Source organism: Hemitrygon akajei, chromosome 14, assembly GCF_048418815.1.
Source record: "Hemitrygon akajei chromosome 14, sHemAka1.3, whole genome shotgun sequence".
Classification (NCBI taxonomy): Eukaryota; Metazoa; Chordata; class Chondrichthyes; order Myliobatiformes; family Dasyatidae; genus Hemitrygon; species Hemitrygon akajei.
Genome location: NC_133137.1, coordinates 65,324,439 through 65,348,277, shown reverse-complemented (window position 1 = coordinate 65,348,277; position 23,839 = coordinate 65,324,439). Strand labels below are relative to the sequence as shown.

Here is a 23,839-nt window from a genome sequence, read left to right as displayed (position 1 = left end):
AAATAATTTTGAGTATATCACAAACGGTAAGCATCGATCCCTGTAGAACACCTCAGTCGCAGGCACCTAATCAGAAAAAAGACCTCGACCATGACCTTCTGTCTTGTACAGCCAAGCCAGTTTTAGAAGGAATTTTCTCTGCATCCCAAGGACCTAAACATTTTGGACCAGTCTCCCACACGGGACCTTGTTAAAGGCTGAAGTTATGTACACCATGTCTACCACACTGCACTCATCAATTTATTCTGTTACATCCTCAAAAAATTCAGTTAGGTTGGTCAGACAAGATGTACCCTTGACGAAGTCACACAGGCCTTCTGTCTCTGATCAGGTTCTGCCTTTCCAAGGGATCATTAATCTTGTCCATCAGCGTACTTTCCAATAACCTCTTTACCACTGATGTTCAGCTCATAGGGATGTAATCATCAGCCTTTACCCTACGGCCCTTCTTCAAAAAAGGGGGGCCATACTTGTTGTCATCTTACTTGTAGCAGCAAATATTTAATAATCTCAGCCATGGCCAAGCAAACTTTTCCTGGGATACTGTACACCACATCCAGCCCTGGGAATTTATCCACCCTATATTGCAACCACATCTCCTTTTGGTTTATGGAGACTTGCACTGGAATTTCATCTTCCCCAACAATGTTTTGCCACTACAAAGTCTGTTTCCTTTGTGAACAGGAATGAAGAGTATTTAATCAGGACAATACATTCTGGCTCCATACGCAGATTCCCTGTTGTCACTGCTGGGCCTTAACTTTTCACTGGTTGTTCCTTTGCCCAAAATAAACTGAGAAAATATGCCTCTGCTGGTCATATTTCATGACCCTCTGCCTTCCCAATTTCCTTTTTAAGCATTCTTCTACACTTCTTTTATACTCTTGTTGGAGCCCCCAAATATCATAAACTGAAAGAATTTATAGATTTAACAAATATCAGAGTTTAAGACTAATTCTTTCAGGCTCCACTGAATGCACGTGATATGAATTTTTCACAACTAATTAGTCATTCAACTTGCAAATGTACTTACTGAGGTGATTCTCTGAGGCTCTCAATGTTTCCAGCTTTGAGCACTGTGTCACAAATGTATCCATTATAGTGGAGGTGCCGTTCTGACTAATATCCAGTAGGTTAAGTTCAGTCAAACACAGTGAAGATACAATTGTGCTAATTTTGTTTCTAAATATTAAAGGGAAAATTAAATTTAAAATAGAAAGTTAATTTCTTTTTGTAACTAATTGTACAAGAAATGCACTTTATTTGTGATTAAAATGGATAGTGGAATTTTTAAACAATTAGGAAAATATACACCTGGCATCAGCTTTACTTTGCAGCTATTTTAAACTTCAGCAATGTAAACTTCAGCCAGTTTTAGAACTTCCTTGCATGTACACTGAATGTAAAATACTTTGTTTAAATAAAAGATGGGTGCCACTGTATCTTTCATTGTACTCCATCACTGAATTCCACAATTTCAGATCTGGCATAGTATCTGAGACCTCAGTGGTAAGAAGGGCTTCTATGCCTGCAACTTCAGTGGCAAAGGGAAAGACAAACTCTTTTATCATATTGCTTTTCCAATAATTACAAACTTAAATCAAGTATTTATAAGTCAGCTTTTGCCCCAAGCTTGCTGGCTATCTGCTCCTGAACCACATATTGTTCAGATACTAAAGTTCAACGAAATAAGTTATCTCTTATAGAAGATAATTACAATGTTTGTCAATATATTTTCATTCTTATAAATAAAAATAAAATGCCGAATTTGACAGGGTGCACTTATTTAACATACTTGACTGTTCCATGCTTTCTTTGTTGATTATGAGGTACACAAAATAAGCATTTTAAAGAACTCCTGAGCAACAGAAACATCATAATTAGTAACCAATAAGTTTAATACTTAATACTTTACATAACAGTATTTCTAGTAGCATCGTATGGTATAACAGTTTACCTTTCAACAAAAAATAAAGCCCATTCTCTGACACAACATTCCAAAGTGGCTACAAGTTGTATTTGCCAATTATACTTCCTTAAAATGCAGCAATTGCTAATATAAGACCATAAGATACAAGAGCAGAATTAAGCCATTTGGCCTATTGTTCCTGCTTCACCATTTCATCGCAGCTGATCCAAATTTTTTGCCAGCCCCAATCTCCTACCTTCTTGCTCTATCCCTTCATGCCCAGACCAATCAAGAATCTATCAACCTCTGTCTAAAATATACATAAAGACTTGGCCTCCACAGCTGCCTAGGCAAAGAATTCCACAGATTCACCACTCTCTGGATAAAGAAATTTCTCCTCATCTTCATTCTAAAGAAGCCCCTCTTTTCTGTAATGTATAATGCCCCTCTATAATGTAAACCCCAGACTGACATTATAATTCTGTGCTCTGTCTGCTTTGTGAGCTTTTACTTTGTAATGTTTGGGTGTTCATCAGTTTTCTGATACTTGCAAAGTGAGATTTAAATTTAATCACAGCAAATCATATTTTGTATTTTCAACTTGTACTTGTACTGATATCCACCCATCATAATCCTGCTTACTTGCCAGAAGTCTCTAGGTCCCTTTGTCAACCTTGGTGGTTTCTTCAGTTTAACTCTTTTTTTAATCCATCTGTCCCTTCCAGACAAGATTTTCCTGATGATCTTGGCTATCAACTTGTTACAAAACTTATGAAGGCCAGAACAATCTCCCCAGCACTCCAGTTTCAATCATCATTTTACTCCTTTCACTTAATCAATGAATTTCAAGCCAGTCTCCATGTTTTACCTGAAAAATTCCTGCGATTCTGTGATTGTCATATTATTGATAATTTGCAGAATGTTAGGATATTTAACCAAGCAAAATATGCAAAAAAAAAAGCAAATGAGAAAATTTTCCTGGTCTGGAGCAGCCCAGAATCACTGCTTCTGCTCAGTCAAAGCTCTGTCATTCTGAAATATTTTAAAACTACAATTTTGGGACATATAAAAATGCAATACTCAAAATTTCATAAACTTCCTTACAAATAATTAAGAAGAAACAAATAACTACAAGCTGCAAAATTTCCCTCAAAATATTAGGGTCTATCAGTCTGATCAATCACTAACTCAAGGCATAACCATGCTAGTTCTCTAAATTTTGTTGGATGCAAATTGCCATTCTTTGCAAGACTAAGACTTAATGTTGTGTAAATGACTGCATGCCTGTTGAATATGCAGAAATATATCCCTGTGAACTTACCCTTCGAGTAACAATTCTTCTAGTTTTTCAGTAGATTCAGCAAGACATTCTGGGAAAGAGGAAAGCTGATTATAAGACAAGTTTAATGTTTTCAGGGTTGGGCATCTGCACTTCAAATTCAGAATATGATCAATGTTATTTCTGGAGATATCAAGGTATTTAATGAAGTGCATTTCCAGTATGCAGGATGGAAAGGATGTGAGATTGTTATTGCTCAAGTCAATGTCAACCAGACACTTGAGAACCTAAGAAAAAATAAATGAGAGGGTCATCTTTCAGAAATACAGTATATCAATACAATGTTAATCTATACAATTCTATGCCCATTGGGTCAACAGCATAAAATAAAATAACAAGAGCAGGAGTATCACATTTAGTCCTGAGCCTATATCACAATTAAAATCATGTCTACTTTTCTACCACACTATAATTTTGCTACACTATCCACACATCCTTTGAAAATATGGATTGATAATTCTTTGGTTATTCAGTAATCAATTAACTCTAACTGAACTTCCATGTCCCTCCAGACTGAATATTTACAAAAATTCCACACAGAGCATGAAGAATTTTTCCTAATCACGGTACTAAATGGCCTGCACCTTTCCCCCCAGGCTTCTTAAGGTTGCACAGCCAGGGAAAAACTTCCTTCCAACATGCAGCATATTTAGCCCAGTAGAAATGTTATAAAATTCAGTGTGACCTTGAATCATTTGTATTGGTATCAGCATTTTATACGATAGTTATTTAATTGTCTTCGTACAAAATGTGAATTAATCAACTGCATTAAATTGTGTGGATTATCAGTTCATTTTCAAATTAACTTTTTTTTTGTTTCTGCTTCAAGCCATTGTTAAATTCTATCCTGTTTATTCACAGTATTGTTAAACTTGCTGTCTGATATCCAGTTAGGCCACATCCACACTAGACCGGATAATTTTGAAAATGCCGGTTTCGCGTAAAAACGATAGGTGTCCACACTATGCATTTTTAAAAACATCTCTATCCACATTGAAATGGAGATTTCATTGAATCTCCTCCTACTGCGCATGCGCAGGACACATCTACCAAAAACAAGCGACATGTTTGGTGTCGAATCTCGCCGTGAAAGACGGTGAGTGTTTGTTCAGTTACAGACTAGAAAAACTTAAACAACAGGCAGCTGTTGGCTCTCCCGCAGGAAGATTTAAAAATAAAAAAAAACAAATACTGGAACATATGGAAGCCACCGACAGGGAGTTCACGGACAGATTGACCCAGCTGACGACGAACATTGAAAAACTGACTAACTCTGTTGCATTAATAAAGCACTTTGTTAAATGTCTGCATCAGTATGATCTTGTATTTCCATACAATGTTACATTAGACTGTAACATATCTATTGTCAGAGAAGTACGTGCATAAATAGGTAAGCCACCTTCATACTAGCAAGGACAGAAAACAGGGCAAAGTGAGTACAGTATACTTATTTATTCAGTAAGTTATGGGTCAAAGTATTTGGTCAGTACATTTCTAACTCTTCTGGCTTCAGTCTCGTTGCCATCTGTTCTGAAATTGTTAGGTTGCGTTCAAGAAAACAATGAAATGGCGTGCTGCCGTCTGACAGCGTTTTCAGATTTCTCTGGTTACCCGTCCACACTGATCTGCCCGAGCGACGTTTTCAAAAATACCCACCCTGGAAAGCGTTTCTGAAAAGCTCTAGTGTCGGGGAACGAAAATGCCATTTTAGTGTGGACGGAGGGTAAAAACAAAGAGAAAAAGCTTCGGTTATGGATTTATCCGGTGTAGTGTGGACATAGCCTTAGTTAATTGAAAGAGAGAAGCTTTTCCACTTTTGATGTAGTACATTCCAATGTGGCATAATCCTTAATTATTAAAAGTATATCCGATCTAAAGTGAGGAAATTATCTGGAAAATACACAACTGAGTTCTTACAGAGCACAAATCCTCTGAGAAATTCGTCAAGTTGTTTTGTCTTAGATCTAGTTTTTGCAGTCGTGCAAAATGCGCAGCAATACATTTTTCAGTGATGAAACCCAGATCATCCAGTTCATTTCCAGAAAGATCCAATGACCTGATGAATTCTGTGTCAAAGCCAGCATGCAGGAAATCATCTTGCCCACTTCCAAAAGAGGGTCTTTTTGGTGACCCACCTAAGAAGAAGCATATGCACATTAAAGACCCACTAATCTGTCAACTAAAATCATTTTTCTTCCATTTATGTTTAAGTATTTCATGGGTAATTCTTCAAGGGAAAAAAATGTGGTTCCAATCCCAAAAAATAAATCCAACTATCTGTTAAAGCAAATACAATGCATCTCCAAATAAGCTTCAACAATCCCTAAACTTCCGCCTTCCTTCATTAACATAAAATTACACAGTTAGCTTGCTCCACAACTTATAAGCACATCATATGCAGAAAAAATTTGGTTTCAATTGCATCTAGGGTTTCAGCTTCAATTAGTCTGGTAGGGAGTGAGACCTATATGGGAGAATAAAGTTATGCTTCATTGCTCAATGAATGTTAGTGTGTTGGAAAGGCAAAGACAAAAATTGTGTTTAAGTGGTTGATGGCTCCTTTACACATAAGGCACGATCAAGAAAAAGATTAGATTTTGGGGGAAAGCAGTGAACATGGAGTAATTTATAGAAAAATGTTTTATGACGCCAAATGTTTCCAAAGTTTTCTGACTTTATAATTTTGATATAATTTCTCTTTGCTGCTGATTTAAAGTGATTATACAAAGATAAAATTTAAACCATCTTTCTTTACCTGATCTTTGAGAAATCACTGTCACACCTGAGTTAATTGCAAACTCAACATTGTCCTGTTCACTCTATCAATGAAAAGAAATTCATTTAAAAATGTATCAAAAGCATTTGTACAAGATCTCATCCATTAACATTGTTTTTAAATAGTTATCATCACCCAGAAATGCTTTTGCTTAGATTATTGAATTTCAATAGGTACAGTTGGCCCTCCTTATCCGCAGGGGATTGGTTCCAGGACCCCCACCCCCACCCCCGCGGATACCAAAACACACGGATGCTCAAGTCCCTTATTTAACCTGTCACAGTGCGGTGGACTTTAGGACCCGGTGCAGCTCTGAATCTGCAGTGCTTCTGTTCACAAAAATAATCACGATCATGATTGAAAATAAAGTGGAAGTAATAAAGCGATCGGAAAGAGGTGAAACGCCATCTGTCATTGGAAAAGCATTAGACTACAGTTGGTCAACGATTGGAAAAATTTTAATGTGGAGCATGTGAAAGGCCCTGCCACGATGAAAGCTACAATTATTACTAAGCAACATACCTATGTTTCTTAAGTGTTTTATATGCATAGAAAGGTAAAGTATATACTATATACTAAGACAAACATGTGACTAACTGACGCTAAATAATACCGAATGTACCTGTTCCAACTTCAAATCTGACTTAAAGAGGGACTCAGGAACAGAACTCATTCATAACACGGGGACTGCCCGTACTTTTAAATCATCTCTAGATTACTTATAGTACCTAATACAATGTAAATGCTATGTAAATAGTTGTTATACTGTTTTGTTTAGGGAATAATGACAAGAAAAAATAGTCTGTACATGCTCAAACAATGAGTGCTGGAGAGAGAACTTTCGGGTTTTCCTGATCCGCGGTTGGTTGAATCCGCACATGCAGAACCCGCAGATAAGGAGGGCCGACTGTATGTTTTCTTGCTGAATAGCTGATACTGTTAATCAAAAGTAGTTCATTATAAATAGACCTATATTAAAGAACATAAAGAGATTGAACTTTGCATGAAAAGGACACAAGGACGATATGTATAGACAGGAAATTCAGAATAAGCTGTGATCTTAAGATGGACAAAGCAGAAGGGGCATCTGTGGAGATGTTTAAACTATTTAAGAAATTACACCGTGGGCTGAAAATTTACTTGCAATATTAAATCATTTGGGGGGACCACATGTACAAAGAATGGGCATCAATAAATTCATAAGGGAATTCAAGAGAAAATACTCCACTAAAAGGGTACAAAATTGTTGATCTTGTTTCCATAAGGGAGTGTGAAGGTTTTCATCTAATACATCTAAGGTAGAAAGGAATAGATAGCTATGTTGGAGGTTAACAAGAGATCATGTGAAATATAAACACATATGTAGACTCTGGTGTGAACTCCCTGAGATCCCATGGAACTATGAATGCGTATTAGGAAGATATTGAGACAATGTGCATAAAGTCAAAAATTATGAAGTTAAATATGCATTGCCCAAACAACTCAAGCCAGTATTTTTGTTTATCCATAAAATGCAAGAATTTAAATGCATAGGTAATCTACCACAACCAATAATGGTGTTAGAAAAGGCACATTTCAAATTAGTTTTAGTTCTAGGAGAAAAGCAAGTTCACGTTTCAGTCTGGAGACGAGCACAAGCTGATACTCACGTGTTGAAAGAACTCTGCAATATCACAAGTACTACTTTTAAATGAAACATTAAACTGCCCACTGATGCTGTAAATTTTCACATGGCAGTATTTCAAAGAGTAAGAGAATCATATATATGTTTCAATCAACATGACTTGAGAACAGATTGGTGATTTTCATGCTGTTGCTTACAAGAGGCTTCATACAAATTGACAATGAGTATGTTCTATCGGTTAAAATATAATACTTGAAATGTACTTCATTGGTTGCATGTTTTTTTTTGCAACTGGTAAATTTGCAAAAAATGTATCTTAAACAAAAGTAAAGACATCATTACCAATCTAGGGGATGTGTTCATTTACATGGTCATATTTTGTTTAAGAATGTGAATGAGCAACCACAGTCCCAAAGCACAAGCTATAGTGTTAATTTTCTCTGCTCTTCAGTACTGTGGGGTGGAGGGAGGGTAAGAAAGCTACTACAAATTACATTTATTGCCAATAAAACTTTGAAACTATACATCAAATTCTACAACAAAATTATCTGGCATTTCCTACGCTAAAGAACACTACATGATTGAAATGACTTTGTTTTAAAAAAATTTTTTAGTCAGTGCTGGTTTTAGTCAGAAATTCAGTCCCAACTTGCACATGGGCCTAGAATTTCACCTGGTTCAATCTTACACTTTCATTTTTGAAGTGTTAATTATTAAATAACTTTAAGCTAAGCATTTACTTACCTTTTCAACTGAAAGAATTTTGAATTTTGATATGAAGCAAATGCTGCTTTCTGTTTCATGTAATCAGATGCTTAATAAATATTTTGTCAAATAAAAAGTTAGAAATCAACAGACAAGGGAATAATGTAGCCAGATATTACCCATGTTGTAACATGTTTGAGAACAGGGTAACATACCAGAACAATAGTCATATTACTTGGCACTAGATTTCATTTGCTAGTACTGTAATGTAATTTCCATACCAGAGAGTTATGGTGGATCAACTGAACTGTAGATTCATTGGATGTTGCAGCACTTAAGTTATAATTTACATTCTGAACCAGGACATAATCATCTAAATTGAAAGAAGAGGATATTTTCAATCAACGGGAAAATTATAAAACAGTGACTCCTCTGCAATGCATAATTAAGCAAATCAAATAATTAATCGAGTATGCTGAAGAAACATCATCCTTCAAAACCCAAGTATCCTGCATTTTATAATTGGTCTGCTTCACTGTTGCATGAATGTACACTGTTAACAAACTTTGTTTCAACTACAACTTTAAAAAACCCTCCAAAATAACAGCAAGGCATGTTATGTCTAGACTGGACTGCCAACACAGATGCCTTGTGCAGGAAGGCACAGAGTCGACTGTACTTCCTTAGAAGGTTGGCGTCATTCAATGTCTGTAGTGAGATGCTGAAGATGTTCTATAGGTCAGTTGTGGAGAGCGCCCTCTTCTTTGTGGTGGCGTGTTGGGGAGGAAGCATTAAGAAGAGGGACGCCTCACGTCTTAATAAGCTGGTAAGGAAGGCGGGCTCTGTCGTGGGCAAAGTACTGGAGAGTTTAGCATCGGTAGCTGAGCGAAGGGCGCTGAGTAGGCTACGGTCAATTATGGATAACTCTGAACATCCTCTACATAGCACCATCCAGAGACAGAGAAGCAGTTTCAGCGACAGGTTACTATCGATGCAATGCTCCTCAGACAGGATGAAGAGGTCAATACTCCCCAATGCCATTAGGCTTTACAATTCTACCGCCAGGACTTAAGAACTTTTTAAAAGCTATTATTAATGCTTTTTGAGATAGTGATTTAGATGCATATCATATTTTTACTGAGTTAAGTATTGTATGTAATTAGTTTTGCTACAACAAGTGTATGGGACATTGGAAAAAAGTTGAATTTCCCCATGGGGATGAATAAAGTATCTATCTATCTATCTATCTATCTATCTATCTATGGCACATTGGCCCTCAAATCAAAGTATTGAGTTCAGGATTTAGGACATTATGTTGAAATTGTACAAGACTTTGGTGAGGCCTAACATGAGGTATTATGTACAGTTTTGGTCACCTACCTACAGGAAAGATGTCAATAAGATTGAAAGGGTGCAGAGAAAATTTACAAGGATGTTGCCAGAATTTAAGGTCCTGAATTAAAGGGAAAGGTTGAATAGGCTAGAATTTTATTCCCTAGAGCATAGGAGAAAAAGGCTGATTTGATAGAGCTTTACAGAATTATGAAGGGTATAGATAAGGTAAATGTAAGCAGGCTTTTTCCACTGTTGGGTGAGACTAGAAGCAGAGGTCATGGGTTAAAGTTGAAAGATCAAATATTTAAGGGGAATACAAGGGGGATCTTCTTCGCTCAGGGTGGTGAGAATGTGAAATGAGCTGCTAGTTGTGGATGCAGGTTCAATTTAAACACTTAAGAGAAACTTGGATAGGTACATGGATGGGAGGGGTATGGAGGGCTAAGGTCTGGATGCAGGTCAATAGTACTAATAAATTAATATTCTGGCACAGACTAGATGGACTGAAGGGCCTGTTTCAGAGCAGTAGTGGTCTATGACTATGTAATTATGGAACAATAAATATTTATTCATTCCTTTTGCTGTGCCTCGCCTCAAACATTAACAAAGGAATTTCGTACATAAAATCAATTGTCTTTTTTCAGCATATGTAGCCAAAATCAAAGTTCTCAACAGAACAGAGCACACTCAATGTTTAAGCCACTTGTGAAACATTTTCTTGCTTTTAAAACAACATATTAATTTGTGTAGCTAGATTATATGGCTGTTATTTTGATTTTAAAGAGATCCTCCCAAACTGCAAAATAAGACAAAGTGCTAAATTGAAAAAACTGAATATCTGAAAGCTCACCTATGCTCTCCAACTCATCAAAAATGCTATTTTCCTTCCCATCAGTTGCTGATACATTTGCCGACGAAGTACAATCATTACTCTTATCCAATATTTTTCCGGAGTGACAGAGTTGAGAATTCGTATTTGAATTCTGTATTACCAAAGATGCACATTCTGATGCATCACTTTGCCAAAGCTCAGAGGAAGCTGCAGTAGCTGCAAAGGACAGAGATGAAACTTACTGTGTTCCTTGTTGTTAAAATAATATATGCTTTAAAATCTGTCCAGCAATCTAAATGTTTCATCTCCCTTCAGAATAACAGTGTCAAGGTGTAGGAAACCATCATGCAATAATCTGTTGGCTCAGGAATTGTAATGAAATAAATCTGGCTCGGGAGAAGATCAGTGGTAAACAGCACTGTGGGTGGGAGTTAGGGGTATGTTTCCATTGGGTGCAAAAGCATCGCAAATTCAAGTCTTTCAACTTGATTATGAGTGAAAAGTGCTGGAAAAATCACACAGACAGCTTGACCCTTAAGACAAGATCTCCCAAAATGATGAGTCCAAAAGTGACAGTTCCTGCTTCAAGTCATGGGGAACACACAAAATGTTAGGGGCACTCAGCAGGTCAAACAGTATCTGTAAATTTCTTGTGCTCATGTTCAAGTAATGGGGTTACTTTGAGACATTAAACAACTTAATTTATTAGCATGCATACTAGAGTTCTGTACAACAGCACAAGCTATACGGACAGAAAGGATCCTTTCCTAAACCTACTATAACATCTACAAGTTAAATTAGGATGCATTTCTCAGAAATTATAGAAAGAGGAATAAGGAGACTTGAGTGCACATGTGCACAATATTCAGTAAGGTGCAAGGGATGATATATATTGGTATAGATTTCAAAAGTAGGGAGGATATGTTAACTCTCATTAAACCCCTCAGGCCACAATTACAGATTAGATACTGTATAAAGCTGCTGTAAGGTTTACAAGAGATGGGGAAAAGATTTACTGGAAAGGTACCAAGGATTGAAATGTCAGATCTGGTTAGATTGGGGAAGCTTACATTAATCTTTTGAAGCAAAGATCAAGAGAAGATTTAATAGGAAAGTAAAAAAGCAAAATATTTCAATGGAATAAATATTAAGTCAATGCTCCCATTACTAGAATAGTTGGGGGACAAGATCTGTAATAGATAATAGGTAAAATTGTAAAACTCAAAAAAAAATCCCTTTCTTGTACTTACTTGGCTGTTTTGAATGTGGAACATTTTCATTAGGAAACAATGAATATAACCAAGATGCTTTAATCTTGCCCAGATGAAGTCCACTCAAGCAAATAGCCTTATTGGTTTGATCCAATCCAAGTTTTCTTAAAAGCAAGCTTATGATTTTGTCATCCCCCATTTTAATACTGGCATCTAAAGCTTTCTGAATGTCTTGCTCACGTGCTCCACTGTTGAGCAAAAGTTCCACTAAAAATGGGCTTCTCCTTTTCTTACAAACCTATGAACAATGTGAAATAGTTGTTAAGATTAAAGAACAATTAACTTGACATAATTACCTGGCAGAGGACACTTTTATGCTCTTTACAGGATCAAAAATTATGCTGTTTTTCTGATAAAATTGGAAGAGTTCTAAAATGAAACATGTAGATATAAGCAAGGGTTGAAAAATTCAAACAAGGAAAAAGGTTTTGAGCAGCTTGTTCAAAAATGGCCAACTTTCAACATAATCTTTCATAATCTTCTATAAATGTGTAATGGAGAGTATATTGCTTGGCTGTATCACAGCTTGGTTTGGAGACTCCAATGTTGTTGGACTGAAAATCCTACAAAGCGTAGATGATACAGCTGGGTCCATCACAGGTAAAGTCCTCCCCACCATCAAGCACATCCACATGAAATGTTATTGCAGGAAACCAGCATCTATTATCAGAGTCCCCCGCCACTCAGGACATGCTCTCTTCTCACTGTTGTCATCAGGAAGAAGGTACAGGAGTCTCAAGAGTCATGCCACCAGGTTCAGGAACAGTTATTCCCCCTCAACCATTAGGGTCTTGAACCAAAGGAAATAACTTCACTCAAACTCACTTGCCATATCAATGAAATATTTCCACAACCTAAGGACTCATGTTCAAGGACTCTTCATCTCATGTTCTCAATATTTATCATTATTTTTTCTTTTTGTATTTGCGCAGTTTGTTGTCTTTTACACATTGGTTGCCTATCCATCTTGCTGGGTGTGGTCCTTCATTGATTCTATTATGGTTATTCTTCCATTATGGATTTATTGAATATGCGTGCAAGAAAATGAATCTCAGGGTTATATGTGGTAACATATACTGTACTTCAATAATAAATTTACTCTGAATTTCAATGGAACACTCAAGCCTAACCCCTGGGTTTCCTGAAACTTCCTACAGATAATCAATGGATTCCTACGGATGCTTAATGGCAACTGATCTGCGTGTGACTGCAAAAAACCCAGAGAGTTGTGGCCACAACCTAGCACATCCTGGAAACCAGCCTCCTCTCTATGGATTCATCTACACTTCTTGCTGTCTCAGTAAAGCAGACAGCACAATCAAAAACCCCACCCACCACAAACGTTCTCTTTTCTCCTCTTTTCCATCAGTAATTACACAGATTTAATGCTTAAAATTATTTACCTGGTAAATTAATGATTCATTTTTACATTTTTGATTGACATCAGCTTCCAGCATGATTAAGTATTTTGCCATCATGATATTATTTTCTGAGCAAGCACTTTCAAGCATCTGATTTCTTATTCCATGATCAGTGGCCAACTTGGATAAACATTTGCAGAGGAGGGTCTGTAGCTAGTATTTCACAATAAGCAAAATGAACTAATTAGCAAGACAAAATTAAAAATAATGTTTCTCAAATTCTCAAAAACAAGGAAGGCCATTAAAGTCACCTGTTTGTTTTTGCATTTTGTGATCTGATGAAAAATAAATGTGTCAATACGTTGCTTGAAGAAAATTTCAGTAACAGGTGGCATGGTTTCAAAATATAACAAAATGGCTTGAAATCCCTAAAAAGAAATAAAGACTCAATGAAAATTTGTTAAATATTTGGTTAAAAAAATACTTTTAGATTCCATGAGATTAACCTTGAAATTTTTACTTGCATCTTTGCACTCACACACTCCTTTAAAAATCACATTGTTCATCTATCATTTAGGGTATTTAAGGTGATGATCAAATGGGAGTTGCTATAGTTTTACCATAACAATAAAAGACAATTTGATTAGGTAATTCTTCCTGAGAAAACATCACAACTCGAAGCACCTCTTGACTTTTCTAAGTTTTCATCACACCTTTTTGTATTATAAGCATGCAATTATCCAAGAGAGATGTTGACCAATTAACAAGACTGCTAAATGGCTTAATTTTCAGAATCTTTTGGGGAAACATAAAAGCTTCTTACTAGTATTAACTAATCTTCATCTCAATACCCTTTGCTTCAAAGGAATTTAATAAGCCATACTTTGCTCACCTGATGAAACAAATTTAAAAGTCAACACTACCTTTTATCTTTGGTAACCAGGTGCCAAAACCATTGCAATTATCTACCTGTACTTGCACTTCCATGTCCTCTTCATATCGACGCAATGTCCCAATCAAGACATTTACCAATAGTGCTACATGTGTCTGAGGCAAATCTATCACAGGAATCAGGACTTCTAGAAGTTTCAGACCCAGATACTGAATTTCTGAAACAGGAATGTAAAACATGTTCATTACTGTAAAAAAAAAACTTAAATGCCTGTACAATAATCATTCCCTATAATGAATAATTTTGACACACTGTAATTTCATCCTATAATTAGTATTGGAACTCCCATTCTCACAATTTGTACTGAGATATGGGAATGCCCATATACCGCCATTTGTATACATGGTGGACAACATTCCCTGATCTTGCTCGGTAGTAGCAAAAGCAGAAGAATGTCGTATTTCAAAGAGAAAACTATTTTCAGCAAGCTGAGGCATGAACAATAAGTAACGCTAATATCTCAAAGGCAGATTAATAATTATGGTACATCTAACCAACTGGTGAACTGACAATGCAACACACGGTAGGGTAGTGGTTAGCACAACACTTTGCAATACCAGCAACCTGGGTTCAATTCTTACCATTGTCTGTAAGGAGTTTGTACGTTCTCCCCGTGACAGTGGGGGTTTCCTTTGGCTACCTCCATTTACTCCAACAGTCCAAAGACGTACTGGTTGGTAGGTTAATTGATCATTATAAATTGCCTCATTATGAGGCTGAGGTTAAGTCGGGGGGGGGGGAGAGAGATGGGGGAGGGCTGCTGAGCAGCACAGCACAAAGGGCTGGAAAGGCATATTCCACACTATATCTCAATTAATAAAATAAAATTTAAAAACTTAACTCTTATTAATTTATGCAATTTCAACTTGGCTGTGCAAACCAGCACCAACACAATATATCCACTACCCACAACTTACTAACCTTAACCTATACACCTTTGGAATGTGGGAAGAAACTGGAGTACTCAGAGGAAATCCACGGGGCCAAGGGGAGAACATAGAAACTCCTTGCAGACTGCAACAGGAATTGAACCCTAACTTTACAGTTGGCTCTCCAAGGTCATGCCACCTTCAAATTAAATGACATTTAATCCCATTTCCTGTGAACACATTGGCTACCCTGAATGCCTGCACAATGAAGCTGAGTCCTAGAGAAATATTTGTAAATCAAGAAAAGCATTACACAACTGAAAATTCTATCTTTCTTTTATCTTTGCAGGTTTCCCATGTGCCGCTTAGGCGAGGTTTCAGGCCACTAACCTTCAATAAAATCCTGATGCTCCACTCTCCTGTTTTCCCTAGATACTCTTCTACATTGTGTATGAACCTACACTCTCCATCCCTCTGGTTCAGAACACCCATCCTCTCCAACTTAGCACTAGCTCAGTTATTTTCTTTCTTTGCCTTCTGAAAGATGGTCAATCAATCAATCAATGCTTTATTTCAAATAGAGGTTGTCTTTTTGTCTTCTCGACCTCATTTGACAATTAACAGATCATTTACATAGAAATCACAAAAATGATTTGTGACAACTGAATTTCTCCTTAATTAAAACACAATAGAAGAGCAAAATGGATATTTTTGCAAACACTACAAACAAAAACAGAGCATTTGTTTATCCTACCTCGTTCAAGTGGAAACATTTGCAAAGTATGTATTACTGTGTCCAAAATCCCATGTTTTGTCAGTTCCTTTGCATCTGAACTATCAGTAATAGAACACAGCACTCGAAAACCATACTCTTGGATTGCTGGATCCTGGATGAACTGGAAACATACAACAATAGCATCAAACTAAACATTGTAGTTGCACTAGCTAGTACTTAAGCATGAAATTGTCCCTTATACAGGAATTTACCTAGTACAAATTTAGTTCAATGCTATTTCTACTGTTGAAAGTGAATAAATTTTATTTAAATAAAAACATACATACCTCAATGCAGCCATAAAAGCAAGCTTTTGAATTGCTCTGATTCAGATCTCATAACTATTTACCACATTTCGTGTTGTCAGCCTCCTTCAAATATTAACCAATTAGCATCAGTACCTCCAGTTGAACTTTATCTTTTTGTGTGTATTCCCCCTAGCCGTCAGCCTGTGGTTTTGTATTGCCATGTGCTCATTTGTTTTCTTGCCCCATGTGCTCCTGTCCCCGCTCCTGCTCTACTCCGGCCCCTGTGTTACTGAGTACTCTGCCTCTCACCTGTTTCTCATTACTATCTGTTTTGTTGCCACTTCTGTCTCATTGTGCTTCACCTATCATCTGGCTTTCTGTTTATTGCTCAGTGTATTTAAGTCCTGTGTTTTCACCTGTTTGTTGCCAGACTGTGCCAGTGAATTTTCCTGCACCATTCAGCATTCGTATCGTGTCTGTCTGAATATCAACTCTGCCTGTTTCCCGATTCTGGTTTTTGGATTTCTCTGGATGTTTTGATCTCTACCTGAACTTTGATGCCGACTTTGTTTGCACCTTGGGATTTGTAACTCAATTACTATCATCGTGTGCACGGTACTGGGTCTACGATTGGATCCCTGCTCTAGCGTCCTTACAATTACCGTAGATTCCGGACTACAGAGCGCACCTGATGAAAAGCCGCTGGCTCTAATTTTAGAAAGAAAATCAATTTTTTACTTGTACAGGCCGCACCGGATTTTCGGCCGCAGGTGTCCCACGTTGTAATATGAGATATTTACACAGAAAGATATTACACGTGAGGATTTTTTAACTTTTAATTAAATCCATATGGTAACATAAACAAATACATATTGCAAATGCTTTTTTTCGAACCGTGCCTGTAACGCGGCTACTTTTAAATATACGTTGCGTATACTTTTTTACTGAACAACATTCCAATATCTCCTAACGACTGGTAAAAAATATATATACTGCAGCCTACCAGGAAAAGTTATTGATCGCCTTTAACTTAAAAGCAGCGTTTGCTCAGATCTAATGCCGCTCGCGTAATGCGCTCGCCCCCGCCTTTCCGTTTATCGCAAACCGGTATCCCACAAGACGCGGCGAAACCGGGTGTGACGTCATAGCATCCCGCGATGTAGTACAGAAAACAAATATAGTTAAAACACTTCTAACTTTAACTAGAAAATGAATTACTAAGCGGAAATATTATAAACTAAATAACTGCCATAAAGGCAGCACAATGCCTTTCTTCGAGTGTTTTCCATGTTGATGAGGGTGAGTACAAATGACTGATTTACAATAATTTAATTGTGAAAGTGCGCTTGATTTATCGTACAATTTCATTGGACCTCTGTGAACTCATCAATTTTATTGGTCTACTGTTACGAGGCAAAATGTTTTTGGCGGCATGAAAAAAATCATGTATTAGCCGCTCCATATTAAAGGCCGCAGTTCAAAGCTGTTCAAAATGTGGGAAAAAAGTAGCGGCTTATAATCCGACATCTACGGTAGTTCCTTTTCAGTGATTTAAATGCAATCAGACATTGACAAGACTATTAAATAAGTCTGAGACAGTATTTCAGCTATATCCATCTCCACCCTTGACAAATCATTCTTTTCTTCATGCTAAATTACAGATCTTTAAATACTTTGCCAATGCAAAAGAGCCACTGGATTCGTTCTGCAGTGCAATGACCAGAATTATACAGTATTCAGCCTATAGCTTAACTAGTCTTTCATATGACTGTAACATGACTGCCTTTCTGTCACATTCCAAGCCTCAGCAAATAAAGGGGGTAGTTATGCAATATGCTGTTTTAATCATTCCATCTACCCACCTGCAAATATTGTCCATTACTGTCACTTCGAGTCAAACTATTATCAAAAGGACTGTATGTCACCATATACAATCCTGAGATTCATTTTTTTGCCAGCATAGTCAATTAATCAATAAAGGAGTAATAATCAAAATAGAATCAATAAAAGACCACACCAACTAGGGCATTCAAACAGTGTGCAGAAGACAACAAACTTTACAAGTACGACAAGAAATAATAATAATAATAATAATAATAATAATAATAATAATAAAACAAGGAACAAACAAATATTGAAATAAGAGATGAAGAGTCCTTGAAAGTGATTCCATTGGTCGTGGGAATAGATCAGAACCCAAGATACATTTTATCCACAACTGCAAAGCAGTTTTTAATACTGTGCACATCCTTTGAATCTACAATTTCACCACTCTCATCATTACTCAGTTCCACTTCAGACATTTAGAAAATATTTAAGATATTTCCTTGATTTCAAAAGATTATTTTTTCATGCTGTCTACTTTGTCTTCACAACCACATCATTAATTTCACTTCTGCATGTTCTGTACTCCCATATGCTTTCAGTTCAGTGGAGCTCTTGCTATCTGCTGACTGCATCTCTTTTTGGTTTTAACCTATCCTGTGCATTCTTTTACATTTACAGGGGTCCACATTTCATAGCTTTAAACAAACATGCCCATGAGATTTCACATAAGCAAAGATTTACATTGCATTTGATGGCATGCACAACCTTCTGAAGGAAGCTTCATGTTAATTAATTCTGATGTACCAAAAATTATGAACCAGATTCATTTTTGGAATTACATGACTATTTTGTATATAATTTTCCTGGATATTTCATGGGCTCAGCAAGAATTTTCACAACTACAAACATTTCAAGTATTGTTTTAAGTACAACATATAAATAATTATATGGTTCCTTCAGAATTTCAATTTTTAATTTGATTGTACTGTATGCGCCATGAAATAGTTGCATTTAAAATTATCTTAATATTAATTCTCTGTATTGCCCATTCTCTCATTACCACATCACTTGAGGTTTAATATTACATTTTTCTTGATGAATAATGTCTACACAACAGTTCTGGTAACTACATGTTTATAAAGCCTGGTTTCAATACAAATAATAGGGCTTTAGATTTAAAATAAATAAAATTATATGCTTCCTTACAGTCCATGAAAGAAACAGTGACCTTAGCATTTTCTAGAAATCAAATGGATGCAAAATGGATTACATTAATCAAAATTAAATAAATAGATAGACAGATAGAAAGAAACATTTCTAAATCACACAAGGTGAAGGAGAATCCCAATGGCTTCTACAAATATATTCAGAACAAAAAAAGACAAGGGACAAAATTTGTCCACTTAAAGATCACGGTAGATAGGGTCGTAAAGAGAGCATTTGGCACATTGGCCTTCACAATAGAAGTATTGAGTAAGAGAGTTAGGATTTCATGTTGAAGTTGTATAAGACATTAGCGAGACCTACTTTTGAGTACTGTGTACAGTTCTGGTTACCTACCTATAGGAAAGATGTAAATACAATTGAAAGAATGCAGAGAAAAATTACAAGGACATTGCCAAGACTTGAACACCTGAGTTATAGAAAAGTTTGAATAGGTTAGGACCTTATTCACTGAAGGGTAAGAGAATGAGAAGAGATATGACAGAGGTATACAAAGTTATGAGAGGCATTGAAAGGGTAAATGCAAGCAAGCTTTTTTCCACTGATACTGGGTGATACTAGAACTAGAGGCCAGAGTTTAAAGGTGAAATATTTAAGGGGAACATGAGGGGGAATTCCTTCATTCAAGGAACGCACATGTGTGGAATGAGCTTCCAGCAGAATTGGTGGATGCAAGTTTGATTTTAATATTTAAGAGATATTAGGATAAGTACATAGATGGGAGTGATATGGAGGGCTATGATCCAGGTGCAGGTCATTGGGTCTTGGCAGAATAATAGTTCGGCACAGTCTAGGTAGACTGAATTACATGCTTCTGTCTGATAATGTTCTGTGACTCTTTGACTCTTTTAGTTTGCACAGAAGCTATAATGGGGTATCCAAAGTCAATTTTTAGGACCTCTGTCATTCAGATTAAACCACTTAAGATAGCAGATTCAGTATAATGTTAATACTGCAGATAATAAAATTAATCACTGTTCAAACTAAAAATTTTTAAAGGTAAAGACGGGGAACAGAGGTAAACAACATGATTGGAAAAACCTACTGTGGAGTCAAATTTTACCCACCAGCTACAACAGCTCTGAGATTTAAGCACATAAAATACTTCTGTGTGTGAAAAGCAAGACAAAACCCCAATTAGATTTGTTCACCAGCTGAGCCTCATGTGTCCTATTGGCATAATGACTTGAATTTAATTGAGTACAAATTTAGATGAACAGTACTGCGTTTGCCCCATTGATTAAAGTAGGAGAAAACTATTGGAAGTATGAGAAGATGTTGAGAATTCCAGGTCACAGGGCTATTTGTATTCAGTTTAGGAGAACCCCAAGTGATAATAAAGCTACATTCAATAAGCTTTTCCAAAACAAAAACAATCATCTAAATTTGAAATATCATCCTCAAGAACCCAATGCAGCAAATGAGGAAGAATAGGGAACAGATCAGGGCAGACCATAATATTATGAGAATCTGTTTCATTGTAGATCAATAGACAGAAAAATACAAGCACACGAATTCATCTCACATTGATTACAGTGTGAAGTTTCAAGATCAGTACATTGCAGTCCCCATTAACAGAAATCGTTTCTTTCTGTTCTTGAGCTGCTTTGCAACAATAATATCTCCTTATTTTTCTTTAAAAGAAAATTATGGCAACTTGCATAATATTCCAAAATGTGCAGGATAATATCTCTTAATTCATAATATAAACATAGATCCAAACATTATGGCTCAACAGGTATGTACATTGCGTTAGCGTTCATTTATTCTGTGGACTGTCACTTTAAAACGCCGAGAGAATGAGACTGACCTGTGGACTCTGTTTGAGGGAGGGAGGAGGGGAGGGAGGAGGAGAGAGAGAGAGAGATTGAGATTTGATGGACAATCAATGTTATGGTTTCTCTGCAGCTTGTTTACTTTTTACAAGGACACACAGAAACACACAGCTCAGAGTCAAGATGGATTCAGTCAATGGAAGACACCAGTGAGTCAGTCGCTGGTTTAAACTTTCAGTAGCCCAAAAGGGGTGAGTTGAGATCAATCCAGAGTATTGATAAGTAGCCCGTGAGGGCGAGTTTGTTTCCATTCGAATATAAAAGTGTGATTGTCACTTAGTTAATCCACAGGGAGTGGGTTCTCTGGTGAGGGGAAACCTTTGTGAATACCACGTGTGTGTGTTTACCCTTTGTCTGGGTGTGGTAGTTCACTGAAGAAAGGCACCCCTGTGGCAAATCACTGTTGGAGTTATTTCGTATATTGTGGAACTGCATAAGTGGCTATCACGTTGTGTGTGATTGGGGTAACCTTGTGGAATCTACCAGTGAGTCGACCCTTGCCTGGGTGGTGGTTTCCTTGAAGAGGGTCCCCTTTGTGATAAGCTACTGTTGGTGATAATCCATACATGGATTCTGTTTGAGTATCCTGTGGCCACCACCTTGAGATATCCCATAGCTGAATTCAGGTGTGGTACCACTTGTGTTGAAAGGATATTCGTTGAAGATCACTGTCATGTCATGTGGCGTGGAACAACTTCAGAGATAAAACCTACTGCTATTGTTATTTTGTATTGATGTCCTGGAATCTGTGAAATATTGGCGTAATTGCCTTCTCACAACATTCGCCTTTGGATTACAAATATCTCGCATTAATTAACCTGTGCATTTGAACTGAACTTTTCTTACATACCATCGTAAGACTGTATCACTTACCACCTAAGCTTGAAGAAGTTTGGGGATTTATATACTTACACCTATGTATGCATAACACTGTTAACTCTTGATTTACCTGGTTTAAGTTACTGTATGACGAAACAGCACAACAAGACTCTAGGTGTGTTCTATTGTTGCTGATACTTTTACAAGGTTGCGTGTACGTGACAACATAGACTTATAATGTTTGTGTTCGGAATTTTTTCTTCCCCAGATGTTAATTTTGTGAACATTTAGGCCAATTTTATTGTATACACATAATTGAGCATATGAAAGATGATTTTTTTTAAACTTACCTTGTTTAAACTATCAAGAATTATTTCATGTAAACTCTCCAACAAGCACTGCTTGTGAATTAATTTTGCCATTGATTCCAACGCATCCATATTTCTTGGGTCCTCTTTCAGATGGATTTTAGATACTAGATAACAGAACAAATACAACCAAATTGTTGGTGATTAAGAACTTTAAAAAAATATTTGAACAACAGAGCAGGCTTCGAAATCACTCTACAAGATCAAGTAGTAATTCACTCGCACATTTTCCATTTTGTGTACTCCATCCTATGCTCATGATGAGATTTAAAGCAAAATACAAATATTTAAGATAAATTTTGTGGTATAGAAATGCATACTGCAACAGCAAAAGAAATTAGTGCACTGTCTATTCTATAATACCAGAGACGTAATACCATCTAGTCTATAATTACCAGAGGAACAGAAGATTCAAGGATGTACACAAACCTTCCTTGTGAAAACAAAAGCAACATTCTTTCTCGTGGGAATCATTAGCTCATGGCCACTCAAAGTGGAGAATAATAATTCGGGATGGTATAGAGAAACTCAATGCCATGCATTATTAGCTCAGAGGCCCTCTATGTAAGTTGCAGAAACACATCGCCTCACAAGTAGCCTACCAGCCCACCCCATCAAGCTCCTCCTGCCCCATAAGTGGAAGTGTCTGCATTTCCCACGATGACCTCAGTCACCTCAGAACATGCAAAACTGGAATGGGAGCAAGTCATTCTTTACCCTGAGGAGCAGATCTAGGAAACAAATACCAGCTCCAGGACAGAGATTCACCGCACCTTTGAATCAGGTATTATTTCTTAGAAGGTTGCAGGTTCAAACCCCCATACAATCATTATGGTTTCCATGTCCTTTCTATATTGACAGCATATTACGCATTGTGAGTATTGTCTTTTAGATAAACTGTTAAACCAAAACCTCGCAAGACATTTTAAAATGGACACAGGTTTCCAGATCAATGTCTCATCAGCCAACTTCATGAGAACAATCATGTTTGGTCTTTTGTATTACTGAAATATTATGTAGAAACAGCTTTCTGTGTTTCGCTATATTATAAAATGAACGGAAGGCAGCTCATACACTGAAGTCTTAGTGGTTGTTCTGAGGTTTCCAAACATATTGTAAAGATAAAAGCAAATACGTTTGGTTAGTTGATCTCATTTACGTCAGGAAATGGAATCACTTTTGAATAGTCTCAGTAATAGTTGCAAAACAGCACTAAAATAAATGTTGACTATTTTGAATTTTTGGAAAATTTACTTCAATGCATGATAGTCTACGTATTTTCAATAAAACAGTGAATTCTCTCCTCAGAATAAAACAGTCCATTTCTTTCCAGTAACACCATTCAGCACAAACTGTGGATCATGTTGGATTCTGATTACTTTGTGATCCAAAAGTTCATCAGAAGTCAAGAATAAGGCATAAACCTTGTTGCTTATGGCCATTTTATTAAATGTTACTAGAACAGAAAACAAACAAGAAAAAGGAGCTAAGAAAACAACGAATATGCATTGTATCGCAAGGAGACAGGCAGACAGACAGGCAGGTAGGCAGAAGGGGTGGTATGGCTCTGTTGGTAAAAAATGAAATCAAATCACTACAAAGAGGTGACATAGGGTTGGAAGTTGTTGAATCTTTGTGGGTAGAGCTAAAGAACTGTGAGGGTAAAAAGTCCCTGATGGGAGTAATATACAGACCCCCCTCCCCCAAATAGTAGTAATGACATGGTCTACAAACTACAATGGGAGACAGAAAATGCATTCCAAAAGGGCA

General features: G+C 36.8%; 1 protein-coding gene across 2 annotated transcripts in view; it reads right to left on the bottom strand.

Moving 5' to 3' along the window:
• lrrk2 (leucine-rich repeat kinase 2) overlaps positions 1-23,839 on the bottom strand; it is a 130,695-nt gene that overhangs the window by 65,825 nt on the left and 41,031 nt on the right. For both annotated transcript variants that reach the window (XM_073066270.1, XM_073066269.1), the window contains exons 14-25: positions 22,052-22,176; positions 15,728-15,869; positions 14,122-14,261; positions 13,464-13,580; positions 13,195-13,365; positions 11,771-12,029; positions 10,539-10,736; positions 8,635-8,726; positions 6,004-6,067; positions 5,166-5,383; positions 3,231-3,475; positions 1,034-1,182 (exon numbers count right to left, since the gene is read on the bottom strand). In XM_073066270.1, coding sequence (XP_072922371.1) covers positions 1,034-1,182; positions 3,231-3,475; positions 5,166-5,383; positions 6,004-6,067; positions 8,635-8,726; positions 10,539-10,736; positions 11,771-12,029; positions 13,195-13,365; positions 13,464-13,580; positions 14,122-14,261; positions 15,728-15,869; positions 22,052-22,176 — 1,920 coding nt within the window. The remainder of the gene's footprint in view (positions 1-1,033; positions 1,183-3,230; positions 3,476-5,165; positions 5,384-6,003; positions 6,068-8,634; positions 8,727-10,538; positions 10,737-11,770; positions 12,030-13,194; positions 13,366-13,463; positions 13,581-14,121; positions 14,262-15,727; positions 15,870-22,051; positions 22,177-23,839) is intronic.